The sequence below is a fragment of the Prunus persica genome, chromosome G5 (assembly GCF_000346465.2).
Source record: "Prunus persica cultivar Lovell chromosome G5, Prunus_persica_NCBIv2, whole genome shotgun sequence".
Classification (NCBI taxonomy): Eukaryota; Viridiplantae; Streptophyta; class Magnoliopsida; order Rosales; family Rosaceae; genus Prunus; species Prunus persica.
Window position 1 is genome coordinate 14,320,368 of NC_034013.1, and position 25,573 is coordinate 14,345,940.

Consider the following 25,573-nt stretch of genomic DNA (forward strand, 5'->3'; position numbering starts at 1 on the left):
GATGGCTGTTTATTTTGTTAATGAATTGGCGCGTATTTTCTTGTAAATGGTTGGTTCTTGGTTGTCTCAAAATCAAGACGCCCTTTGGGAGAGGCAAGTTTCAATTTTACTTCAACCCCGTAGAAGCAAATCCATTTGAAGCCTCTGCTTTCTGCCCTCCTGCCTCTACCACTCAAAGCCTCCAACTTTTTAAGCCTCCTCCTCCCCCTAAACTCAATTCCAGGCTCTCTCTCTCTCTCTCTCTCTCTTTCTGTCACTCTCCAATGGAGGCTTCTTCTGCAACAACCATGGCTTTGAGAGTCTCCTCCTCCTCTTCTTCTTCTTCGTCTTCTTCCTTCTTCTCCATCTCCCCAAACCACAAGCCCAACTCACTCCCTTTCAAGTTCAGCACTTTCAGACCTCCTCAACCAACCCTCCTAAAATCTCTCAAATGCATCCAAACCCCGCCTTCCAATTCGAACCCATTAAAGCAGCCTCTCAAAAACCCTCGCTCTGCCTCCCCCTTGTCCTGCTCTGCCCTTACCCTTTCTTCCTCTCAAACCACCGAGCTCGTCCCCTGCAAGCTCCAAACTTTGATCTCTGAGTTCCAAGCTTTATCTGAGCCGATCGATAGAGTTAAGCGCTTATTGCACTACGCCACTCTCCTCCCTCCGTTCAACGATTCGGACCGGGTCGATTCGAACCGGGTCATGGGCTGCACGGCCCAGGTGTGGCTGGAGGCCAAGATGGACAAGGAGGGCAAGATGAGATTCTCGGCCGACAGCGATTCGGAGATTACCAAAGGGTTCTGCTCGTGCTTGGTCTCGGTGCTTGACGGCGCGTCGCCCGATGAGGTCTTGATGGTCAAGACTGACGACTTGTCGTCGCTGAATGTGGGTTTGCCGGGTGCACAGAGGTCTAGGGTTAATACTTGGCATAATGTGTTGGTCAGTATGCAGAAAAAGACCAAGGCTTTGGTCGCCGAGCAACAGGGTAGACCGCCGTTCGAGCCGTTCCCTTCGCTCGTCATCACCGCCGATGGGATTCACGCAAAGGGGAGCTTCGCTGAAGCCCAGGTTAGCATAATAGCATGTGGTTCTTGTTGATTTTTATACCTGTATTGCTTAACAGAAGTAAGAGTTCTGTTATTTTTTTTTATATTTATATTCTAAGTTGGATTTTGTATTTAATTGCAGGCGAGGTACTTGTTCCCTGATGAGTCTAAGGTTGAGGAACTTGTTAATGTGTTAAAAGAAAAGAAAATTGGCATTGTTGCACATTTTTACATGGACCCGGAGGTCCAAGGTATATTAACTGCTGCACAGAAGCATTGGCCTCACATCCATATATCTGATTCTTTAGTCATGGCGGATTCAGCTGTGAATATGGCAAAAGCTGGTTGCGAATTCATTACAGTTTTGGGTGTTGATTTTATGTCCGAAAATGTCCGGGCTATTCTTGATCAGGCTGGCTTTGAAAAGGTAGTTCCTTGTCTCTGTTCATGGATTTGTCCTTAAGAAATGCAAAACGTGTTCTGTACTTGTTAAGGCTTTGATATCTCGAAGGTTCAATGCAATGCAGATTCTTCAAATGTACTGCTCTGTATCTATCTTAGTGCATGAGTTGAGTGTAGTGTGCTTTATTTGTAGTAGAGTTAACTGGATTTTGGTTTGGTGCCAGATACTGGTGAAGCAGTTAATGGATTTATTCCTTTTCCATAATCTTTGATTGCAGGTTGGCGTCTACAGGATGTCAAATGAACGGATTGGTTGTTCTTTGGCAGATGCTGCATCTAGCCCTTCTTATATGAGTTATCTTGAGGCAGCTTCTAGGTCTCCTAATTCGTTGCATGTTGTCTACATTAACACTTCTCTAGAGACAAAAGCATATGCTCATGAGCTTGTGCCAACAATTACGTGTACTTCTTCAAATGTTGTACAAACCATTTTGCAGGTTGGTGGGATTACAACCTTTATCTCAATCATATGTGAATTCTGCAATGTTTCTTGTTAAAAGATCAAACAGTATTGGCTTTTTATTCTTGCTATCGTACTTTCGTTAATGCCAAGTCCCTTATCTCTGCAGGCTTTTGTTCAAGTGCCTGATGCAAACATATGGTACGGGCCTGATTCTTACATGGGTGCAAATATTAGAGAATTACTCCAGCAGATGACTAAGATGACGGATGAAGAAATTGCTGAGATACATCCAGAACATAATAGAGACTCAATCAGATCTTTGCTACCTCGCCTGCATTATTTTCAGGTATTTGTATTTTCATGGACTGTTCTAGAGTTGTGCATAATTCCTTTCAATTGGAGATAAGGATAGCATAACAATTTTTATTCCTTTAGTTTTCTGTGCATTTTCTGATTTTGGTCGTCATACTGCTTTTTTTTTTTTTTAAATGATTATGCAAATTTCTGGCATCAGGATGGGACATGCATAGTACATCATTTATTTGGAAATGAAGTTGTGGACAGGATAAAAGAAATGTACTGTGATGCGTATCTAACTGCTCATTTCGAGGTGCCTGGAGAAATGTTTTCTTTGGCAATGGAAGCAAAGAGAAGAGGAATGGGGGTTGTGGGCTCTACCCAGAACATACTGGATTTCATAAAACAGAGGATTCAGGAGGCTTTGGATAGAAATGTTAATGAGCATCTTCAGTTTGTGTTAGGAACGGAATCTGGAATGGTGACTTCAATTGTCGCAGCAGTTCGTGGTTTGTTAGGTTCTGCAAGGTCTGGGGGAGCAGAGATTAATGTAGAAATTGTATTTCCAGTTTCATCTGAATCGGTGACAACATCATCAAATGCTTCCCCAGGCCTTAACTCTGTTAAAGTGGGCGATGTCATACTTCCTGTTATACCTGGAGTTGCCAGTGGGGAGGGATGCTCCATTAATGGCGGCTGTGCATCCTGTCCATACATGAAGGTTAGTTGCCCTTTTCATGATTGGTTTTGATAAGTTCATGAAGGTTAACACATTCTTAAATATTCTAGCATGTAATCTGATATGCTGGAGATAACTAGACTTTTATGAAAATAACCAGCCTATGCATGTCTCAGTATTTTTCTGCATGCATGTATGTTAAATTGGTTGTAGTCTGTAATACATCTCAAACTAACACCTGGCCTAGCGTAGCATTCAGGTCCCACATAACAGGGACATTTTTACACAAGATCTATCGTTCTTGTGATACATAATTTGTATTTCGTAGAGTGATGTGACCATGAAAATGGATGAGAAAATTCTGGAAGATATCCCCTAAGTATTCTATTAGTAAAATTGGTAGGATGTTCTATAAAAAGTACCTCTCATCTTTAGTTTAACTCTCAAAGGTTGCAAGAATAGCTAATGCCAGACGTCCTTGGGTTTTCTGATGTAACAGTTGGTCTTGGCAAGCCTTATTGGAAATTGAATAAATAGAAGTGGATGATTAGTTATTGTTCATTTTCCCTCAAGTTATATTTTCCTCTCAGATATGTTTGATTGAGCTAAGGTTTCTCACATAATATGTAATGTAAAATGCCAGATGAATTCTCTCAGCTCTCTCCTGAAAGTTTGCCACCACCTGCCTGATGAGACGAATTTTGCTCTTTCCGCATATGAAGCTGGCCGATTCAAACTGCAAACCCCCAATGGAAAATCAGTTGCAGATGTTGGGTGCGAACCAATTTTGCACATGAGGCACTTCCAGGTTAGTTACTGAGAACAGTAAATATCTGTATACACAAGGAGCCTCTTGAGTTTTTAGACTCACCTCTCTGCGGATATCTTTTGCAGGCCTCTAAAAAACTGCCAGAGAAGCTCATTTCCCATATTCTTCATCCGTCGGGTAATGGGAGCTCATCAGTATTAAATTGAGTCAAGCTTAGCCTCATGAAATCAGCCTGGATTAGCAAGCAGATTATGAATCCTGGGGAAGGCTTCCTTGAAGCAAAGCTTTCATTGCCAGAACTTTGTTGTGCCTTCTCTTCAATTTCTTTTTCATAAACGGGTCATGCAGTTTATCTAGCTTGATTGCTCACAGCATAGTTCAGTGTTTAGATCTGTTGGAATGAAAGTTATAATAAAATTGTAACCCCAAAAAGAAAAGGCTATAATAACAGTGATTGTTATATTTAAACTGTATAGTTGTCAGAACAGTGACATTCTTCATTGATTAACATGGATTTTAGATTCCCCTCGTCCGGGGCAATGCTACGCAGCCAACAATTGTCATCTATGAGATTTGAATTCATGACGTTCTCCACTAAATTTAATTAGAGAATATGTGTCGCGTGAGAATATGTGTCGCTAAACCAAATTGGTTGATAGGTTGACACAGCTGTGCAATAAGATGAACCAGGCCCATGGTGAATAATGAGGTGAGGTTGTTCTGATACAAGACCTCACCAACGAACCAGTATTTAATTTTTACTGTTGGAAATAATTGGTTATTTTATTGGCAAAATTACCTGAACACTGTTGGATTTTGGCTCACAAGAACAAGAGCAGTGAATTTTGGCGCTCATATTTACCCCACGTCTCGCAACCAAAGCACAGTTTGGAAATGGCAATCTGGTAATTCTGCCACCAAATGAAGATCATAAAGAAAAACTAATTATTGGGCTGGGTCTTTATATATATAATTTTGATCAACACTATTATTTTAATAAATTAAAAAAAAAATAAAAAATAAAAATAAAAATAAAAAACAATTCCCGTTGAATATTGAATTGAGTGTGAAGAGGAAATAGTGGGGTGCACATTGCGTAAGGCAACAAACCGAAATTCGAGTCCTTTTGGAACTCAACTCCCTCCTCTGGTTGAAGACGGTGTCGTACTGGGTTGTCGTTTATATTACGATAATCGCTTCCTCGTCTCGTCCCTCAGACTCAGAACAAACGGAGAAGATAACCCCCCCAGTTTCTCTCACTGCAAAAACTCCCACCTGGTACGTTCATCTTCATTATTATAATTTTTTTTATAAAGATTTTCGGTTCTAATTACAAAACCCATTGTTCCAGTTCTTAATGCAATCCAAAATCTCTACTGGGATCTATGCAATTACAGTTTATTTATTTTTTACCCAATTGCGCTTTTTCTTTTTCTTTTTTTCCCAGAATTGGGGATTGGTTTGTTTCGGTTTATAGTTGTTGACAATGTGTATGTTAATTCGGGCCTGAATTATGTTTGGTTTGTTCTGAAGCTATGAACTTTGTCATGGGAACATTCAAATTCTGGAAATTTAACAACCCAGAATGTGGATTTTGCATTTGAAACAAAAACTGAGGTTAAATGTAGTAAGGTTGTACTCATATGCTTGATTTTTGGAGAGAGAAAATCTGGTTTCCATAGTCTGGTAGATACTAATTGTAATTCAATATGATATTGGTCTTTTAATGTTCAAAGTTACTTTGCAACTTACAAATTCGAGAAGGGAACACCATGGTCTTATTGGAAAATTGCTTGATGAATTTCTTTTGAGTGAGTTTGGATGCAACTAAAGGGCCCTGAAAATTGTTTCTATATATGTTCGAGAATTTTTTAGATCCATTCTTTGGACTTAAAACTTGCCCTGTAGATGTTTCCCTTGATACATTGCTTCTGCTGGTGATTGTGGTTCCACCTTTAGCAGCGTGAGCACCCATAAAATGAATTGAATGAATGATTGTTGATGCTGAATTTAGTCTCATGAGTGGCACTAATCTAAGTCTTGTATTTTGACTGCACTTCAAAAGTACTCATGCTGCAATGAAATTGAACGATTTTTTTATTCTGTCTCACAGGATTCTGCTGCACCTGCAAGCTACATGATGGGCTCCACAAATGGCTTAGCCGGTGCACAGGGGACGCAACCTCTATTTTCGTTTGGGGTGATATCTGACGTCCAGTATGCTGATATTCCTGATGGCCGTTCTTTCCTTGGCGTTCCACGATATTATAGGCATAGCATTGTTGTACTGCAAAGGGCTGTCAAAAGATGGAATGATCAGAAGAGGCATAATTTTGTGATCAATTTTGGGGATATTGTTGATGGATTTTGCCCAAAAGACCAATCCCTGGATGCTGTAAGAAGAGTTGTTGACAAATTTGAGGATTTTAATGGTCCTGTCTATCATATGATTGGTAATCACTGCCTCTATAATCTTCCCCGCACCAAATTACTTCCGTTGTTGAAGATTCCAAGTGTTGATGGTCGTGCATACTATGACTTTTCACCAACACCAGAATTCAGATTCGTTGTTTTGGATGGCTATGATATCAGTGCCATTGGTTGGCCTCAAGAACATCCAAATACAATAGAGGCTTTGAAATTCCTTGAGGAGAGGAATCCAAATACAGACAAGAACAGTCCAGCTGGCCTTGTAGGCCTCGAGAGAAGGTTCCTTATGTTCAATGGAGCAGTTGGAAAGGAACAATTGGAATGGTTAGACGACATCCTCAAGGAAGCAACAAAGTTGAAACACAAAGTAGTGATTTGTTGCCATCTGCCTTTAGATCCTGGGTCATCAGCCAAAGAAGCACTTTTGTGGAACTATGACGAAGTCATGAGTGTGGTACACCAGTATAATTGCGTGAAAGTTTGCCTTGCTGGGCACGATCACAAAGGCGGCCACTCTGTTGATTCCCATGGAATCCACCATAGAGTTCTTGAAGCTGCCCTTGAGTGCCCTCCTGGGACAGATGCATATGGATATATTGACGTTTATGATGATAAGCTTGAACTTACTGGTACTGACCGAATGAAGAGCACTGACATGCTATACAATCCTCAAGCAGACTTACAAGATAACTGGCATTAAGAAGTTCGTTAACAAATTCTTTTGAATTTGGTGTATGTTATTTGGAGATGTGTGATTATGCATAAGTCTTGAAAGGGCTTGGCTCGAAATAGTTCCCTGCATATATATTGGGGAGACCAGAAACTTCTCATGTTTTGTACTCCCATGAGAACGATATATACAAAATCATATTTGACTGTCATGACCAGTTTGTTGCTTTGCATTTATGTTCTGCGACACAATTCATGAATACTCGTGAGTGCACATATTTGTCTATGAAAGGTGAAATTTGCGTAAACTTAGCCCTGTAATGTAACTCAGAGTGCTATTATATTCTTCTTTCATATTCTTCTTTTTGGTGTTAATATTGACTCTAAAAATTTGCTACTTTTAAGAACGGAGTCTAGTAGCTTAGTGAAAAAGAGCATTGACTTGCAGATTAATGTTTTCATATTTAAACTCATGGCACCTTAAGTTCACCTTGATAGTGTGTGTGATAACTCCAATTTGCATGCTAGTTCAGGAAAGTACTTTGGTTTCTGTTGTCATCTGTCTGCATCATTAACATTCACTAAACATTGCATATCAACTTTTTACAAAAAGTTATTATTATAGATTTTTCTTTTTTCTTCTCCCACATAGACAATGCTTCCAATTTTCTGAAAACCAATTTCATCCTAGCCATGTAACCCTTTCCACATTGCCAATTTGTCATTTCTACCTTTCAAACCACATTAAGCCCCACCATTTAATTACCTCTCAGTATTATATAAAACAGTACGATGAAAATAAAATACCAAAAACAAAATCATGCAAACTACTACACTCTTTTTTTTTTCTTTTTTTTTTGGGTCAACGCAAGGAAACTACTGAAGTCTGAGATTGGCAGTTCATATTTTTCCTTCACTTCTCGTGGGACGACTTTGCCTTTCTCTTTTCAGCAATAAAGAAACCAGCCAAGGACAAAACCGAGAAAACACTGAAGCAAACGGACGCAATATCAAGGGACGCGTGGCGTCCAGTGATTGCCTGGACCACAAACAAGTTGGTTTCCTTTTGAGCGTCTGTGGTCTGACCGTAAGCCACCTCAACATCCGCGGCGTCGTAGGCGTAGGCGCGTAGAAAGTACGTGGCGGAAGGCACGTCGCGCTCGATGGTCCACTCGAAGCTCTGGTTCGAGCTGCTGTAGGGCCTAGCAACGACCTTGAATTGGCATGTCTTGTCCTTGTTGAGGCTGTCCACCGTCTTCCTCCACCCGCGGTCCACCTGGCTCACCGGCGCGTAGCAGAACTTCACCTTGATGGTCTTGTAGGTTGAGTCTGATCCAGCTGGGAAACTCTGGTTCAGACCCCACGAGACGGTGAGTTTGTCTATCCCTGTTTTGTAAACTGCAGAAATTTCATGAATCTTGATTAGTTTTGCATCAATCTGGTAAAGAAAATGAAAAATTAAAGAAACCCAGTTGAAAAGTTAGGATTTTGAACAAGAAAGTTGGAGACTTTGCGGGAATTACAATGAAAAGTAAAGGAAACCCAGTTTCAAAATCAAGATTTTGGACTAGAAAGTTGGAAAATTTTAATAGGAAATGTTTATATATACCCTGTCCTTCTTTGTGTGAAGCAGTGACTATGAGAGTTTGTTTCAGAGACGAAAGGAGGACACCATGGGAGGTTTCTGCTAAGCAAGAGAGGAGAAGAAGAGAAGCCAAAAGAATCCCAGTAGATGCCATCTGAGACTGAGACTTCTTAATTGCAAATCACCAAAGCCAGAGAGAGAGAGAGTACAGGATTTGATTCTGAAGGTGGTGATATTAACAGGCACCTGGGTTCTCTTTATATACAAGGCACAATGTTCAAAACCAGAATATTATAAAAACTGAGAATCGGGTTTGGCAGACGTATGCAGAAAAGGTCAAAAGGCCCAAAGTGTATGCTGGCTTTTGTGAAATTAACGATCGAAAACATGCAAATATTTCTGGAGAAGCGTGTAATAATTATACGATGAGAATGGCTAAATGGCCCTAAAGTACACTGAAGGGGTAAGGGTTATGGCCCTTATGGGGTCTGTTTATATTATTCAAAACCAGATTTTTTGCGATGGATGTGTTTGGGGTTTTGTTTATGGATTGACTTTTAGCAGTTTCAATTTTTATACGCAGTTCAAGTTGTGATGGACAAGACAAGATGGAGATATGCGTGGTATTGTGGCCCGATGTTCATTCTCTTTTTGTCCTTTAATGTCCTGTGAAGGGCAAACAAACGAGACACCAAGTAATTGGGATGCAATGAAGCTTTACGATTGTTAGAAAAAAGATCCTAGCTGATCCCTAGATATTATTATATGATAAATAAAATAGATTCTTTTTTTATATGAATCTATATAAATTCAAACGTCATACTGAACAGAGCTGTCAAGTGGGAGAGGAGGTGTGTGTCCAACCTCCAACTCCATCATATTCAAAACAGGTATTTTACACTAGAAGTAGAACTGTGCAAGCAAGTTATACTCAATTATTGAGAAGAGTCAACGAAGTAGCTCTCTAAATAGAAAGTCGACGCAAAATGCTTCACAATTGCCCAAAGTAAAGTAGGAAGAAAAAAACAGAAGGCTAAAAGTCACTTTTAGTCCATGTAGTTTGTGTTGACGTTATTTGTGGATATTGACTTACTTTCCTTACACACCAAGAATTCCTATTATAATTGTAATTGATTTATTTTAATTCCTGATTTCCTACTGTAAATGGATTTATGAATTTATTATTTACTTGCCCATTCAGATTTCGTTGTATTATAAATATGACCTCCTACAAGGAGAAGAATACACAGAAAATTCCCACAAACAAATATTCTCTCATAGTTTTCATATTTTAGCATGGTATCAGAGCGGCGATCTTGGAATTGCTGACTCTAGTTTCAATCCCCCGTCGCCGCTATGGGGGTTGATGATTTTTTCAACCCTCATGGAGGTAGCACCGCCGACTCCTTTTCTCATTCTCAACCAATCATCGTTGAGTTGAGTGCCCAGATGGCTCAGCTCCTACATATGCAGACTTTGACCCCGAACCCAATCTAGAATCAGGATCTTCTTTTGACGACCCCGACCCCGACTATGATGATGACGATCCCGACCCCGACTCCGAAGACGACCCCGACCCCCACTCCGATGACAACCCCGACCCCGAATTTGTCTCTGATTCATACCCCGATACCGATTTCGACTCCGACTCAAGCTCAGATTCCGATCCAAATTCCTACTCAACCTGTATCCTATGCATCTTCCGCTGCACAGATTATGACTTCTCGACTAACGACCCCGACACATGGACCAGATTGCGCATATTGTGGTGATCCGAGACACACTTGTGAGACTTGTTTTAAATTGCATGGCTACCCCGATTGGTGGGCTACTTTTACAAATCGAGGACAATGCAATATGACCAGTAATGGTACTGGTTATGGATTCCATACTTCTGATAAGATTGACTCCAGGAGCTGGATAATTGATTCCGGTGCAACTGATCATATGACTTTTGATCCTGATGATTTTCTGAATACTACACAACCTCGACGAACCTGTATTGCAAATGTCAATGGTGTTACTTATCCTGTGACAGGGGTTGGCACTGTTATACTTTCATCCTCTCTCACACTGTCTAATACTTTACTTGTTCCATATTTATCCACTAAATTGTTGTCAGTTAGTCAGCTTACTGAACAATTGAATTGTTGTGTACTCATTTACCCGAGTTTTTGTTTGCTTCAGGATATTCACACTAAGGAGATTCTTGGTTGTGGTACTAAAAGAGGGGGGCTATATTATGTCGATGACTTCAGTCCCGGCGTAGCTAACAATGTGACACATCCCTTTGATAGCAAACAAAAGCAAATCTGGTTGTGGCACCGTCGATTGGGACATCCGTCTTTTAGTTATATGAAGCATCTTATCCCATATTTATTCTCAGGTTTCAAGGACTCCGACTTCACATGTGATACTTGTATTTTGGCTAAGAGTCACCGTGTGCCCTACCTGTTGAGTACGAACAAGTGTACTACTCCATTTACCTTAATTCACTCTGATGTCTGGGGACCTTCGCCTATCACTGCTCATTCTGGTGTTCGATGGTTTGTCACATTTATCGATGATTGTACACGGATGACATGGCTTTATTTGTTGAAGAATAAAAACGAAGTGTTTTCCCGTTTTCAGTCCTTCCATGAACAGATGAAAACTCAATTCAATGCTCAAATCCAGATTCTTCGCTCAGACAATCGTGGAGAATTTGTCAATCATAACTTTCAAACTTACTTCCAACAACATGGAATTATCCATGAGACGACTTGTCCTCGGACACCACAGCAAAATGGCGTTGCTGAACGAAAGAATCGACATCTTCTTGAAACCGCCCGAGCACTTCTGATTGGCGCTCATGTTCCTCGCCATCACTGGGATGATGCTATTGTCACCGCAGTACACCTGATCAACCGCATGCCTTCTGGTGTATTGACCTTTAAAACTCCCTTACAGGGTGCTTGCAGAACACAGCCCTCTGCCCTTTATTTTGGTACTCACACCCCGAATCTTTGGATGTGTGGCTTTCGTTCATCTCCATAAAAATCAACGTAGCAAACTTGATCCCTGTGCGCTTCGTTGTGTTTTTGTGGGTTATGCCACTCATCAGAAAGGTTACCGCTGTTATCACCCTCCTACTCAACGAACTTATGTCACTTTGGATGTGACCTTTCTGGAATCTGAGCTGTTCTTCCATGACCCATCATCCAATTCTACGCTTCAGGGAGAGATACAAAGTGAAGAGCAGAATTGGAGCAACTTGGAAAACAAAGAAATTATTCTCTGTACAGAAATGATTGATCATCCCGAGTCTGGAGCACAAGATTACTCTCTGTCGAAAAGCGACCAATCGCCCATTCATAGTGATCAATTGTCTGACCCACCTGATCCATGCGAAGATATTTCTGATCCGAGTTTCACACCTACAGGCAATACAGAACAACAAGATGAAGACCCCATCTCTAACTCAACAGTACCAACAGACCAATCTCCTGAGAATATCTATGAGGTAACTACTCCTACTAGACTTGTACATTTAGATGATAAATCTATTGGATATCAATTACCTTTCAGGCAAAATCGTGGGAAGCCACCAAACCGTTATTCACCTGATATTGGCAAGACATCCAAGTATCCAATTGCAAATCATGTATCCACTGAGAAGCTGTCTGAACCACTCAAGGCTTTTGTGCATCAGTTGTCTGCTATCCATATTCCAACTAAGGTCTCTGAAGTATTGAAAGATCCTAAGTGGGTCCAAGCTATAAAAGAGGAGATGAAAGCTCTTGAGAAAAATCAAACTTGGATATTGGAGACTATACCACGAGAAAAAAAAACTATCGAATGTAGATGGGTGTTTACTATAAAACACAATGCAGATGGAGCTATCGAGCGATACAAGGCAAGACTTGTGGCAAAAGGGTACACACAGACCTATGGTATAGACTATGAAGAAACCTTTACTCCAGTTGCAAAGTTAAACACCGTCAGAGTCTTATTGTCCCTTGCAGCTAATTTGGATTGGCCACTACACCAGTTTGATGTAAAGAATGCTTTTCTACATGGCGAACTCACGGAGGAGGTGTACATGGACATTCCTCCTGGATATAATACTTCTCAGACTGGAACAGTTTGCAGGTTACGAAAAGTATTGTATGGATTGAAACAATCTCCACATACATGGTTTGGACGGTTCACCATGGCAATTAAGAACAATGGTTTCAAACAGTATAACTCAAATCATACTCTGTTCTTGAAACATCGAAAAGGGAAGGTAACAGCATTAATAATCTATGTTGATGATATGATTATTACTGGGAATGATAAACAGGAAATATCACAGCTACAAGACTATCTGGCTACGGAGTTTGAGATGAAGGATCTAGGTGGACTCAAGTATTTCTTGGGAATTGAGGTGGCTCGATCACAGCAAGGCATATTTCTCTCTCAAAGAAAATATGTCTTGGACTTGTTGACAGACACAGGAATACTAGATTGCAAACCTGCGGACACTCCTATTGTTCAGAATCATCATCTTGGAGAATATCCGGATCAAGTTCCAACTAACAAAGAAAGATACCAAAGGTTAGTGGGAAGATTGATCTATTTGTCACATACTCGACCAGATATTGCTTATGCGGTGAGAGTCAGTCAATTTATGCACTCTCCAAGTGAAGATCACATGAATGCAGTTCTTCGGATACTTAGATATTTGAAGTCTGCACCTGGAAAAGGACTTATGTTCTCAAAGCATGGTCATCTAAATATTGATAGTTATTCAGATGTAAATTGGGCAGGTAATGTAACAGATAGAAAATCTACATCGGGTTACTTCACATTCGTGGGAGGTAATTTGGTGACATGGAGGAGCAAGAAACAGAATGTAGTAGCTTTATCCAGTGCAGAAGCCAAGTTCAGAGGCATGACTAAAGGTATTTGTGAACTTCTTTGGTTAAGAAAGTTGCTTACTGAACTTGGGTATAAACCTACATCCACAATGAATCTCTTTTGTGACAACAAGGCTACTATAGCCATTGCACAGAATCCGGTTCAGCATGATCGTACTAAACATGTTGAGGTGGATCGACACTTCATCAAACAGAAGCTTGAGGCTAAAGTGTTTCAGTTTCCTTTTGTGAAATCCGAGGATCAATTGGCGGATATTTTGACAAAGGCAATTTCCAGTAAAGCATTCCACAATTCACTGGATCAGTTAGGCATTGGCGACATCTATGCACCAACATGAGGAGGAGTGTTGACGTGACTTGTGGATATTGACTTACTTTCCTTACACACCAAGAATTCCTATTATAATTGTAATTGATTTATTTTAATTCCTGATTTCCTATTGTAAATGGATTTAGGAATTTATTATTTACTTGCCCATTCAGGTTTCGTTGTATTATAAATATGACCTCCTACAAAGAGAAGAATACACAGAAAATTCCCACAAACAAATATTCTCTCATAGTTTTCATATTTTAGCAGTTTGGTACTTCAATCACTTTTGACCCTATAGTTTCAATTTCGTCAATTTTGACCATGTAGTTTTATATTTGAAGCAATTCAAGGACAAGTAGGTATTCCTTTCAATTTCTTTGAAGATGCAAGGGGCAATTTCGTCAACCCAAAATCCTTGAGCATAAAAGCTTGTCTGAAACTCCCCTAAATTCATATTAGGGCTTGAAATTGATCATTTGGGTTTAGGGCTTTTCAAAATTGGGATTAGTGGTTGAATTTTAAGTCATAATATGAAATGAGGAGAATTTCAAACAAGTTTTTACGTTCAAGGGTTTTGGGTTGACATAAGAATACTAACATGTCCTTGAATTGCTACAAATATGAAACTACAATGGCAAAATTGACGAAATTGAAACTACAAAGTCAAAAGTGATTGAAGTGTCAAACTACAGGGACCAAAAGTGACTTTTGGCCAAAAAAATCTCTCTCGATCAAGCTACACTGCTATAGCATTTTCATATAAAAGGATTGGAAATTGCTCTCAAATACCACTATTACGGTAGCAAAGTTCTCAAATGACATTATTCATTCCCGCAATAAATAGTTTCATTATATAGATTGCGTCTCGATATATTGCCCCATTATTTTGATAGCAAGCAGTTCAAATAGTGTCGATATGACATAAACAAAGTATCAAAGTTCTAAGGATACTATTGATATTGTCCCATTAGTTTGATAGCAAACAGTTCAAATAGTGTCAATATGACGTAAACAAAAGTATCAAAGTTCTAGTGATAAAATCGATATTGCAGATTTTCTACCATAAGAGAATTCATAGCGGGGGGTGTAAATTCGGGGGTGTAAAGCCAATTTTATATTCTCTTTACACCTCTGGGGGTGTAAATATGTTTTTTCTCCAGTGGGGGGTGTAAATTCGGGGGTGTAGCTGTGGGTCCCAGCCTTTTATGTTGACTTTTCTTCATTTTTCTTTTCTTTTCTTGAGTGGATCCCACCTGCAAGGGATGTAAAAATAGATGTAAATATACATTTTATTTTACATCCCCATAGTGGTGATGTATATTTACATCCATTTACATCTCTCTATTGGAGACGATTCCGGATGGTCTAATAATGCTATTTGAAAACTTTAGTAAAGCAACGGTGATGTTCAAGGGCATCTCCTTAAAAGATGAACATGTATTAGGGATTGAGGCTTGAGGGTTGAGGCCTGCAGCCCAAATAAAGTAGGTGCTTATGTATCGGTATTACCCATGAGTGAGTTTCATGGGCTAAAACATCCAAAGCCCCATGAATAATTAAATATCATGTATGTATCAAAAGTGAAGTGAAGACAAATATTACACTCACTCAGAAATACACAGAGCAAAAGACAGTGACCGAAAAAATGCCGGCCAAATTTCCTCTTTTCCTAGGTTCTCTCTCCCTCTCTCTCTCTCCATATCCAATCCACGTTTTATTCACAGTTTACATACATACACCCAAGAGACGAGAGAAGTCTTGGGAGACTGAGAACGCACGTAGCCATGGAGAAGAGAATATTCAGCAGAGAAAGCAGAAGCGGCCCCATGCTAACCATGCAGCACAACAAGCAGCGGCAGCCACTTATGCTAGAGGTCCAACGTCGTAACAAAACCCAGCAAGTAGCCGACCTCACTGACTTCATGAACGACATGTTTTTTGGCACCGTAAACGCCGAGTCCAAGTCCTATAACTTGACCGGAGACGACGTAGACGACGTAAAATACGAGGACGACGGCGACAGCCCAAGACCCACATCCGCCACTACTACTAACAGCAAAATGACTCAGGAATGGCTAGAAGAGGCCCGGCGCATTGTGGCCTCGTCCCCAACTCGGTGTGAATCGCCCTCTCGACTCGCTGCTGGCTCACCGCGCTTTGCAGCTCCCCCGCAGGCGCCAAGATTGTCATTTTCTTCCGCCCTTGATCGCCGGGACGCACTCTCTAGGTCCGCCAGAAGGTATAATAACATGCCCAATTCAATTAACTAATTTGTATTTGATTTAATCAAATGTCAAATCCCGAAATTACCCATCGTACAGGCACCGAGCGGCGGAGAGTTTTAGTGGCGAGATCCTATCCAAGTCAGCCAACAAGCACACCAGAAACAAATCTGACGTGCTGTTGTTGGAGGGGCCTACTTCGCCTGCATCGCCAGTGGAATCATCGCCTGCATCGGCGGTCCACAAATGGTTTTCCAACATCCTCAAGCCCAACTCCAATCCCTCTCTGGCCCAGCAGCCCAATCCCGAGCCCAAGGCCCAAACTGGCTCTCCCGGCCAGCCTGTCAACCGTAGGTCACGGTTCCAAAATGACCCCTCCTCGCCTCGCCCACAAGGGATTCCGATCCCTTCTCGGCGGACTTTCCAAAGCCCGACGCTTTTGCCTGATGCCAAGCCGCTGTCTCCCCCCAAAAACCTTGTCCCGTCAGCCCATCGTCGGTCCATATCGTCGACCACTTGCTCCAATGGGAAGGGTGTGCCAAAGCCCAGTGTAATTGGGTGGCCCAAAGATGAAGCCCAAGTCCAAACCCAAAACCAAGACCTTGATCTTAATAGGTTTCTCAAAGAGCAAAGGACTAAGGTTGAGAAAGTCGTGGATGGTCAAGTTAATGCCAAGGCTAAAATAGTACTTTCTGACCCCTCCAATAGTAAGTATGCCTTATCATATTCTTGGACATTAGTGAACCGCATAATGGGACATGTGATGTGTTAATTATCAATAATTGATGTAATAAGTGAATCTCACTTGTGACGCGCATAAAATGGTTCACTAGGGTTTAGTTCACAAATTGATTATCACAATTCTTTATAAAACAAGTAATGTGTAAGCCATATTCTATTGGAAATGTAGGCTCAAGTACAATGGCAGCAGCAATATGTTATGCATGGTTACTTGAGAACAGGGCGAGGAAGGAAAATAAGAGCAAAGGGAATGGGGAGGAGGAGTATGTGGTGGTTCCTGTGATGAATGTGAAGAGAGGGAGCATGTGGAAGCAAAGAGAGGCTGCTTGGCTATTTCACCATGTTGGCCTTGATGCCACTTCATTGCTCTTTGCTGATGAGGTACTTCAAATCCCATATGCTTTCTCTGCAATGCTATAGTTGGTAACAAATATTTTGCATAGTATTTTGGGGTTTCTGTCTATATTTTATCCTCCTTTGGCATTGTAGCCAAATGCTATAAGTTGGTTGGTTTTGTTGATGCAATCTGGTGTTAGGTGGACTTGGAGAGTCTCATGATGGCTGGGAAATTAAACATCCTTGTCATCGGGCAAGACATTTTGACGAATAATGGGGAGGTAATTGGTGCAGATATGCAGTAAATTTTCAAAGTACAAGAACAGTTATAACAAGTATGCATAGACATAACTTAGCTGATTGAAGTGTGTTGTTTACCTGTCTTTTATAGGTTGGATCACAGTGCACCATTCTTACAGATAATTACTGTGAAGATGCTTATGATCTACTTGAAAACCCTTTGCTCAAGAAACTTTTGGTAAATCACATAACTCTTTCAGGAAAAGAAAAAAAGAAGCAGCATTTTTTTTTTCCTTGTTTGATTAGGATTTTGAGTGATTTCCTGTGATGCAGCTTGCAGGTATATTGTTAGACACTCAAAATTTGAAAGCATCTCCTCAATTGTCTATGACAAGAGATGCAGAGGCAGTCCAGTTGCTATTAGTTGGCTTACCATCCAATTACAGGAATTCCCTTTTCGATCAACGTATGTGCTTCTATTTTAGTTGGCTTATATACGTCTAGTAAATTGTAACAATCCATTTTTTTTGGGTTCTCTATCAGTGACACAAGATCAAAGAGACAATTCCTTTCTTGAAGCTTTGCGGCAAAGTTATGGGAAGCCTCCTAATGAAAGTAGGTTACTATGCATGAAAAATGAGCATTGTCATTGAAACCCTTTGGTTGTTGTTCTATTGCTTTGTTGGCTTTTAGAACCATGAAAGTTGTTTTTAATGACTTTCTCAATGGTTTCACATTAGGGTTATGATCCTTGACAGCCTTTAACACTTGTTGTGATGATTTCAGGTGGTGGTGATAACAGAGAACATAATGAGCAGAAGGTTTCAGAAAGGAAATCAACCTCTATTTCTCGCCACGAAGCCATCATCCAAAAGCCAGACAAGAATTCTAATGATGCAAGAAATGCAAAAAAGGCTTCACCAAAATCAGGTTAGACTGCACTATATTCCCTACGGCTTTTTACACATTCACTTATTCATTACTCTTGTAAAAGTTTTAAACTCTTACTTTTCCCTTGATGCCTAAAGCTTTGACATCTTTTCCCTTGTAGCTAAACCAAGTTCTGCAGCAGTCCAAGCCCCTTCACCTGATGCCTCCCGCGGAAAGAATAAGTTCTTCCTGGCAAAGTGGTTTGGTTTTAAATGAGGACAAAAATCTGTGGCATTTTGTTCATTGTAAATTCATATAGGACAACTTAAATTTGATAACATGTTAGAAGAAAAAACTGAAACCGTCTTTAAGATATCTGCCAGTTTCATCAGACGGGCGAGATTGGTTCGGGTAAACTATTTCTGTTTGTGCTTGGAAGAGGAAAGATTTGAAACTACGACACATAATTTAGTAAGAAGAGGGAATGTAAAATGCCTTTGTGGCGTATTGTATTATTACTTTTGTCTCGGACAATAATGGTTCAAGTTGCAAAAAGTTTTAGCTTTTGCTTATATGACAGTGTTTTTGAGATGTCATTGTTGTTCTTGTACATGATGATGATGCTGACATGCATTTTGAGATCTTATTTTCTACGACCAAATTTCTTTGTTTGTGTCCCTTCACAAGAACTGTCTGCCTGCTGTAAATGTGTGGTAAAAGTGGATGCTGATGTTGAGTTCAATCCCATACTGTCATCTAAAAATCTCCAGGTAAAAGCAAAAATTTATTTGCTGTCATTCTTGGTTTGTGATAATGCCATTTGAAAGTTTTGAATATGCTCCTTCATATGCTAATCCAAAGCAATGAAATGATAAGCTCTTGGATAAAAAGCAGAAAATTCATCATGAACTGCAACAGAAGGACCTGAGTTGGCAGTCAAATTGGAATAACCTGAATAGTTGAAGCCATCCAATCAAATCTTTTTCCAAAAGCGGAAAGAAAGTTTTTGCCTTTCAACCTTATTTTTCCTCTTCAATCTAATTTTCCATTTTTTCCCCTTTCATATTTGAGGTCAAAAAGCATGAAAAGTAAGGACACAGAAAAATGAAAATTTATGTCCTAAAGACTGAAACTCGGTAAACTTCAGAGTAGTAAAGTGAAAATTATCCAATTGTATATTCATATGTGGTGCAAATAGTCTTGCATTAGTGATTCAATCATCATCAACAACTCCTCCTCTCTGTCACATGTAACAACATTTTATGCCAGATACAAACATTCAGTACCCTTTGAACATATTGGTCTATATTTCTTTTATATAAAACTTTGGAGACATCACATACATGTTGGTAGGAAAAGAAAAAAAAAAAGAAGAGTTTGAAATATTGCTCAATTATCAAGATCAGATCAAGAAAGAGGAAAGAGAATTTGTATAAAAATAGGTGGAGATGCCTCTAGATGGGGAATTATTGGGCATGTAAGTGATACCATCTGTCTTGTCCAATTGTGCCCATTTGTTCAACCCCAGCTGTAACTAACTTCTTCCATCCAACCCCTCTCTTGGGCCCCACCTCTTCCATTCTCAATCCAAACCTCTCACTCACAAATCCAATCTGCATCTACATCATTCCATGCTGTCCCCATTCCTTGCTCGGGCCCCATTTCATTTGCCAGCCTCATTCTTCTGCTGCTGATGATGATGATGAAACTACCAGTCTACCATATTTGATATGTTGTTTCTCATTCAACCTTCCAGGCATAGAGAAACAAGCAAAACTCAGATGATCCACTTGCATTAAGCCCTTCTATTGACCCTAAACTGGTCTGGGATGACAATGGAGTGGATGACAGGGAAGAAAATGGTGGTGAGGAGGATGATGACCTGGACAGTGGTGAGAGAGATGTACTGGAAGGCAAAACTGGCTTGAAAATAAACAATGCATGCCTCAAACCAGGACTAAAAAGCCAGTCATGGACATCCCAATAAACCTCAATTCTCAACTTGTTGATATGAATGGACTCATTACCTCTGAATTTCCACTGAAGGTGTTTAACATGAACCACCAAATGCCCATCTACCCTAATCTCCAATTCTGGCTCAACCCCATTTAATGAATTGCCATTGCTGATGCTCCCAGCTCTGTTCTTGCATTCAATTGCAATTTCATGAAGCCTGCCTCTCTCATAAAACTTGGCTTTTGTGGAGAACTTTTTCTTGCCAAAGATGTGTTCTTTTTTAGAAACCAAAGTGGGATCAATCAGAGCAGGCCTGTACCCTGTCTTCCTATATGCATCTTTCTTCAGATCACCAAGAAGCAACACAACCTCTTCATCACAAACAACTGCTACATAATACTCTGACTTGGGCTCTGTCCCACCATTGAATTTTGCAGACTTGAGGTCCCAGAAGATGTCAACTGCTTTGCCATCAACTACAAAGCGCTTGGAGCCTTGTTTTCTCCAAAAGTACCATGGCTTGAGCTCAACTTTGCAGGTCTGCTGGTTTTCTCCATCTGGGCCTTCAAGAGATACAGATAGGCCATGGAGCAACAAGTTCTTGCACCATGTGATTGTGATCAAGCGGCACTGATCAGCAATCTTGGCTCTGTACACAGACATGTAAACACTGTGGCCTGACCTAGTTACAGCTGAAGCATCATCGCTCAGCTTCTCACTTGATGAAAAGCAAGCAGGGATGCCAATATGGTCTTGCATACTTTTGTTAGTGATCAAAAACTAGTTAATCGGCAAAACCCAGTTTGCAAAAACAATATCTGCAAGATGAGGAACAAATTGGAGAGAAGTTGGATTGTGAAGGGGGAATTTTTAACATGGGGAGAGTGAGAGATCTTAGTCACAAGATGTGTTGGGTCACCAGATGCTGCCAGAGGTGTGTTTGGAAGCATTAATGGAATTAAAAATTGATTTCCAAACTGGCGGATAGACTGGCATTGAGTGAGAGTGAGTGTAGAACCACCCTTTTATATTCAATTATATCTGCACCACTGCTAACCTCTCTTACCTGGATTCTATTTTATTTGTTTGTTAAACTTTTTTTTTCCTCCTTTGCTTCACTTTATTTTATTTTTATCACATAATACTTTTTTTAATATCCCTTTTAACAAGGACAACTTGATTGAATCCGAGGTGGTTTTGCTTCTGCTACACTTTAAAATACTTATACAAGGCGGCCATTTGTTCACCAGATTTGTTCAAAAGATGACCAGACCAGTCAAAAACTATAAGTCTATAATAAACGTGAAGGTGGAAGAGTTTGGTGTTGGGTTTGGTTTTCCAATGTGGGTTTTGTTGACTGTTTATTATTTGAATATCATGTTCATAAAGTTTTCTATGTGGGAGATGTAACTTTTCAACTTTATGTTCAAAGATGCGTGGGAGAGGAATCTAGGGGGAGGCGACAATTGCTGAGAAGGGGAAAAAAAAAAGTCTTGAGGAATCTATTGTTTGTAGCTGTTGCAGATCTGGTCCAGTCCCTCCTTGTAAGGCAGCACCATAGGTGCTCACTATTGGTTGCAGAATGCTTGATAATATTCCTCTATCTCTTTAATTGAGAAATAAGATGAAATAAAACGTAGTAGTTATGTGGGGCAAGAATTTAGACGGTGTGATTAGGTAATACTTTATACTTCTTTGAATTAATCTAATTTATAGTTATAGAGATTCAAATTTGAGTGCTAGGATACGAGTTTATTTTCATACCAACTGACCTAATCCACATCTTCTAATTTTCCCTTTCCTAGACAATCAATATTTGTTATACGGATCAATATTTGTTGTCAGTATGAGATACAAAATAATGGAATGAAAGAAATGGATATAAGATGAAACATTACAATTAACTTTTGATTTGGTATGTTAATGAAAAGGTCCTTGTTAGGGGCAAAGTCTAGTATTGGGCCAAACCAAATTGTTAGAGACAAATTTTATTCAAGCATCTGGCCCAAATGGGAGCCCTAATGCATTGAAGAAATTGAGGTCATTTTCGTCCATCTATCCTAAGCATAAACCCCAATTCCCAAACGATCGCGGGGTTTTGGTATTGTCACTGAGGAAGACCTGGAACTCACCGATCCTCTCTTTCCGTTTGGTTCCCTAGAAACCCAAAAGAAAATTCACTATATTTTCTTGTTGCCCCACTTCATTTTCTCAGTAACCAAACAGAACATTTGATTGCAGACTCGCTTTGTAGAAATGCAATCTTTAAGTGCGAGCATCCGTTTGGTCCAAAAGCAAAGAATCGACAGCTCAAAAATTGCTCATTTCAGATCAATTGGAGCTTACCCATTAACCAGTGGTTCTGGGTTCAGCTCGTTGGCTTCGGATGGCTTGGCCTCTGCCAAGATATTTGAGAGTTCATTGGGGTTTGCGTCTTCCAAAGGTTCCTTATTTCAGTCTCTTTCCAAGTTCCCTTATCGATCTTCGGCCTCATTCGTATGTTTCGACTCGTTATACTCTCTCTGATAGTATTTTAAACATGCTCATTAGTTCTTTACTTTAAAGAATATACTTTGAACATGTTTGTAGCTGCGAATTTTAGTTTGAATATGTTTATACTTGTGAAATTTACTTTGAATGTGTATGTAATTGTGACTTTAGCCCTTTAGAAAAAATATATTCTTTGTTTTCTGTTGAACATTTTTATAGCTGGCGACATTTGGATAGAGCATTTTATATAAATGAATGGTTTGCTGTTGATTCAGTTGAAAAAAGAAGTTGTTTTTTAATGGTACTTGATGCCTTGAAGCAATTGAAGCTGAGAGGTCATTCTGCATTTTACTTTTCATAATTTGGAATGTCAATTGGCAGTGTTCACCAAGGTCTTAAGTCTTAACCTTCTTATGTTATATAGTGTAGAATTCATCTGAAGAGCAATTCTTTGTCTCTCTTTCCAAATATAGACACTTTTATGACACTTGTAGCATTATTCTACCAGACTACAAGGGGCTTTCAAACTGAGACATCAACATCCTCGAGTAAGTCCATGTTATTCAAGAGTCCTCGACCAGGATTACTTCCACTGGAGACAGTTTCACCTCCTTTCCCCAGCAGGTGCATTACAACAGGGGTAAATCCTGTTGAATCGGCTACTCAAGATTCAACGATGTCTGGGTCTGACGTAGCTCCCCGCATCAAATTCAAGAGGCTTGATAAAACTGCCAAGCACATAATGCAGGTATGCATCTATCTGTTGGTATTCATGACAAGAAATAGTGTATGTTGTCTTCCTCTTATTATATTTGTTGATTTTGTATTTCACAGATTCTAGACAAGGAAGCTCTAGAGGAAGTGAGGGTGCAGAGAGAAATACCGGAAATAAAGCCTGGTTATATTGTGCAACTCAGAGTGGTATGATGTGTTCTCATTTAGAAGATGGTGTTATAATGTTCTTTGTGTTACGGAGGGAATTTTAGGATATTAAGTCTATATATTCTTTCTCAATAATTCTCCATATGTAAACAGGAAGTACCCGACAATAAGCGACGTGTTTCAATCTTGAAAGGCACTGTGATAGCAAGACGCAATGCTGGTCTGAACACTACAATTAGAATCAGGAGGCTCATGTCTGGGGTTGGGGTTGAATCTCTCCTTCCACTGTAAGAAGTTCTGTTCATTTCTCATAATTATATATGGCCGTAGTCTGTATTATCTTTGACTCGCTGCTTTAAGTTGGAAAGAAAACCATCTTTAGCTGGATGCCCAGGAAGCAGGGTGTATTAAATTGTTACCCTAATAGGTTGTTAATTCTCAACTCTAATTATGTGGGTATTTTGTACAACATTGTACGTACAGTTTTCACTAAATTTGTTGAAAATTATTCTCTTTTACACTCTTTGTAGATTTGGCTCTAATAAAGAATAGTTATTTGTTGATTGTGTAATAAAATGGTTATTGAAAATGTTGGAGTGTAGAAAGTTACAGAATGATATGATTAAAATAATGTATCAGTTACTTAGGATTATTTTCCCACTGATGAATGTACTCTAAAGCCAAGAACTAATCATGTTCAGTAATAGGTGCAATTTTTCAAAACAGATTCTTTGAGTTCTATCTTCTGAGAAACAGCAAACACTGCTAATCACAAGTTCTGGTGTTCATGCCTGTGACATTGATATGCGAAAACTTCAACTGAAATTCTAGATTTTAAGCTTTTTATCACTTAAATTACTATTTTGAGGTGAAACAGATGATTACTTGGTATGAAAACTGATTTCCGAATTTTTCTTTTTTTTGGGGTGGTGTCCTCATATCTGTGAGGTTTGCCGGTTCTTATCATTTGTTTCATGTAAGCATATAATGCTACTCTCTACACATGACCAAAGAAGCGGATAATGTATGGCAGGTATTCCCCTAACATAAAGGAGATAAAGGTGCTGGACAAGAAGAGAGTGCGGAGGGCCAAGCTGTACTATATCCGGGACAAAATGAATGCACTTAAGAAGTAATAGTAGTAATATATATGGCTGGCTAGTGAGATAAAAATTATGGTTCCCTGACAAAGATGGAGTCCATGCATGACTTAGTTCAGAAATCTAGCAAAATTTTGGTGATTTCTTTTCCTGAATGTTTGCTTTCTTTGATCATGTTATTAGTTTGTGAGTCTTCAGCAAGTCTTTGAGAATCTGAGATGCCTGGTAGATGTTAGGGTTCAACTGAATACCGGGAAATTTACTGGAATTGCTACATTACGATGTTAAAATTATGCACTCAGGTTGAAGAATGCTATCAAGTGGCATAAATGTGATTGTTACTCAAGTATACTATTTTCCTCAACACAAACCCTATTATTTCCTCGCACATGTTTGGATTATATGTTGTCCAGAATTCTGGGTTTGCACACAATAAGTCTGGCCATGGAAGATTAAATGTGCCAGCAGTGTAATATTATTTTACTTTGCATAATTGCATTATGTTTTATAATTAATGAATAATATTATGGCAGACAGTGGTTGGTTTGGTTGTGGATGTAAAACTAAAATGCTTTCCATAATGGACAGCAGCATCAAGCCACCAAGCACCAACCTTTCTGAAATAGCAAATACCAATAATCTTTTCTTTTTTTTGTTTCTCTTTTCTGTTTTCTTACAATCTGGTTGATGGTTCAAGTAAAAATATGTCAAGTTGTCAACTACTGCAGGAGTTCTCCTGGGGAGGTATGCTATATTAATATATTTAATAACACTTTTAAGAGTTTATTATTCTAATTCCTTCCTTGGTCAAACTGTGCATGTTTTCTTTATGTATTTTCTTACAATTATGGATAAGAATATATACTGCTGTTGCATGACACGTCTCTAAAACTTAGTGCCAATTTCGTCGAGAAACACTTCTATGAAATTGGGATATTATTATTTTGCTATTCAAATTTTTAGATATCATAGTATTATTAATGAGGAATATTAAAATAGTGCTATTTCCGTTGCAATTAAGTTTTTCTCCTATTTAGTCATGCCTGCCTGCGACATCCCAGAACTAGTAAAAGCTTATTTCATGGTGAAATTAGAAAGAAAATAAAATGTTGCTGGTTAAAAGATTTTTCATGAAAATTATTTTATAATCTAACATGACTAGAATTTTTAATAAATTATAGTATATTAATTGCCC

At 39.4% G+C, this 25,573-nt stretch overlaps 5 protein-coding genes across 5 annotated transcripts; 3 read left to right on the plus strand and 2 right to left on the minus strand.

Moving 5' to 3' along the window:
- Positions 65 to 4,183, plus strand: LOC18775689 (quinolinate synthase, chloroplastic). Its single transcript, XM_007211030.2, has 7 exons — positions 65 to 1,055; positions 1,176 to 1,460; positions 1,714 to 1,932; positions 2,065 to 2,244; positions 2,413 to 2,916; positions 3,518 to 3,682; positions 3,769 to 4,183. The coding sequence occupies exons 1-7, from the start codon at positions 264 to 266 to the stop codon at positions 3,847 to 3,849; spliced, it is 2,226 nt and encodes a 741-aa protein (XP_007211092.1). The 5' UTR covers positions 65 to 263; the 3' UTR covers positions 3,850 to 4,183.
- LOC18777900 (manganese-dependent ADP-ribose/CDP-alcohol diphosphatase) lies at positions 4,480 to 6,975 on the plus strand. Its single transcript, XM_007209281.2, has 2 exons — positions 4,480 to 4,921; positions 5,757 to 6,975. The coding sequence occupies exon 2, from the start codon at positions 5,781 to 5,783 to the stop codon at positions 6,771 to 6,773; it is 993 nt and encodes a 330-aa protein (XP_007209343.2). The 5' UTR covers positions 4,480 to 4,921; positions 5,757 to 5,780; the 3' UTR covers positions 6,774 to 6,975.
- Positions 7,359 to 8,825, minus strand: LOC18776207 (high-affinity nitrate transporter 3.1). The gene is made up of 2 exons (XM_007209551.2): positions 8,352 to 8,825; positions 7,359 to 8,140 (listed from the first exon to the last, which is right to left on the minus strand). The coding sequence occupies exons 1-2, from the start codon at positions 8,479 to 8,481 to the stop codon at positions 7,656 to 7,658; spliced, it is 615 nt and encodes a 204-aa protein (XP_007209613.1). The 5' UTR covers positions 8,482 to 8,825; the 3' UTR covers positions 7,359 to 7,655.
- Positions 19,114 to 21,480, minus strand: LOC18775796. Its single transcript, XM_007208837.2, has one exon. The coding sequence runs from the start codon at positions 20,663 to 20,665 to the stop codon at positions 19,691 to 19,693; it is 975 nt and encodes a 324-aa protein (XP_007208899.1). The 5' UTR covers positions 20,666 to 21,480; the 3' UTR covers positions 19,114 to 19,690.
- Positions 21,970 to 25,017, plus strand: LOC18775775 (50S ribosomal protein L19, chloroplastic). Its single transcript, XM_007209413.2, has 5 exons — positions 21,970 to 22,402; positions 22,905 to 23,144; positions 23,231 to 23,317; positions 23,432 to 23,565; positions 24,312 to 25,017. The coding sequence occupies exons 1-5, from the start codon at positions 22,163 to 22,165 to the stop codon at positions 24,412 to 24,414; spliced, it is 804 nt and encodes a 267-aa protein (XP_007209475.1). The 5' UTR covers positions 21,970 to 22,162; the 3' UTR covers positions 24,415 to 25,017.

Excerpts from the sequence above, each read along its gene's own strand:
- LOC18775775 (XM_007209413.2), top strand. The coding sequence starts at position 22,163 with ATGCAATCTTTAAGTGCGAGCATCCGTTTGGTCCAAAAGCAAAGAATC. Across the intron at positions 22,403-22,904 it reads ATCGATCTTCGGCCTCATTC|ACTACAAGGGGCTTTCAAAC; the intron begins GTATGTTTCGAC and ends TTATTCTACCAG. Across the intron at positions 23,145-23,230 it reads CTGCCAAGCACATAATGCAG|ATTCTAGACAAGGAAGCTCT; the intron begins GTATGCATCTAT and ends TGTATTTCACAG.
- LOC18775796 (XM_007208837.2), bottom strand. The coding sequence starts at position 20,665 with ATGCAAGACCATATTGGCATCCCTGCTTGCTTTTCATCAAGTGAGAAG.
- LOC18777900 (XM_007209281.2), top strand. The coding sequence starts at position 5,781 with ATGATGGGCTCCACAAATGGCTTAGCCGGTGCACAGGGGACGCAACCT.
- LOC18776207 (XM_007209551.2), bottom strand. The coding sequence starts at position 8,481 with ATGGCATCTACTGGGATTCTTTTGGCTTCTCTTCTTCTCCTCTCTTGC. Across the intron at positions 8,141-8,351 it reads TTCACACAAAGAAGGACAGG|TTTACAAAACAGGGATAGAC; the intron begins GTATATATAAAC and ends AAATTTCTGCAG.
- LOC18775689 (XM_007211030.2), top strand. The coding sequence starts at position 264 with ATGGAGGCTTCTTCTGCAACAACCATGGCTTTGAGAGTCTCCTCCTCC. Across the intron at positions 1,461-1,713 it reads ATCAGGCTGGCTTTGAAAAG|GTTGGCGTCTACAGGATGTC; the intron begins GTAGTTCCTTGT and ends CTTTGATTGCAG. Across the intron at positions 1,933-2,064 it reads TTGTACAAACCATTTTGCAG|GCTTTTGTTCAAGTGCCTGA; the intron begins GTTGGTGGGATT and ends TTATCTCTGCAG.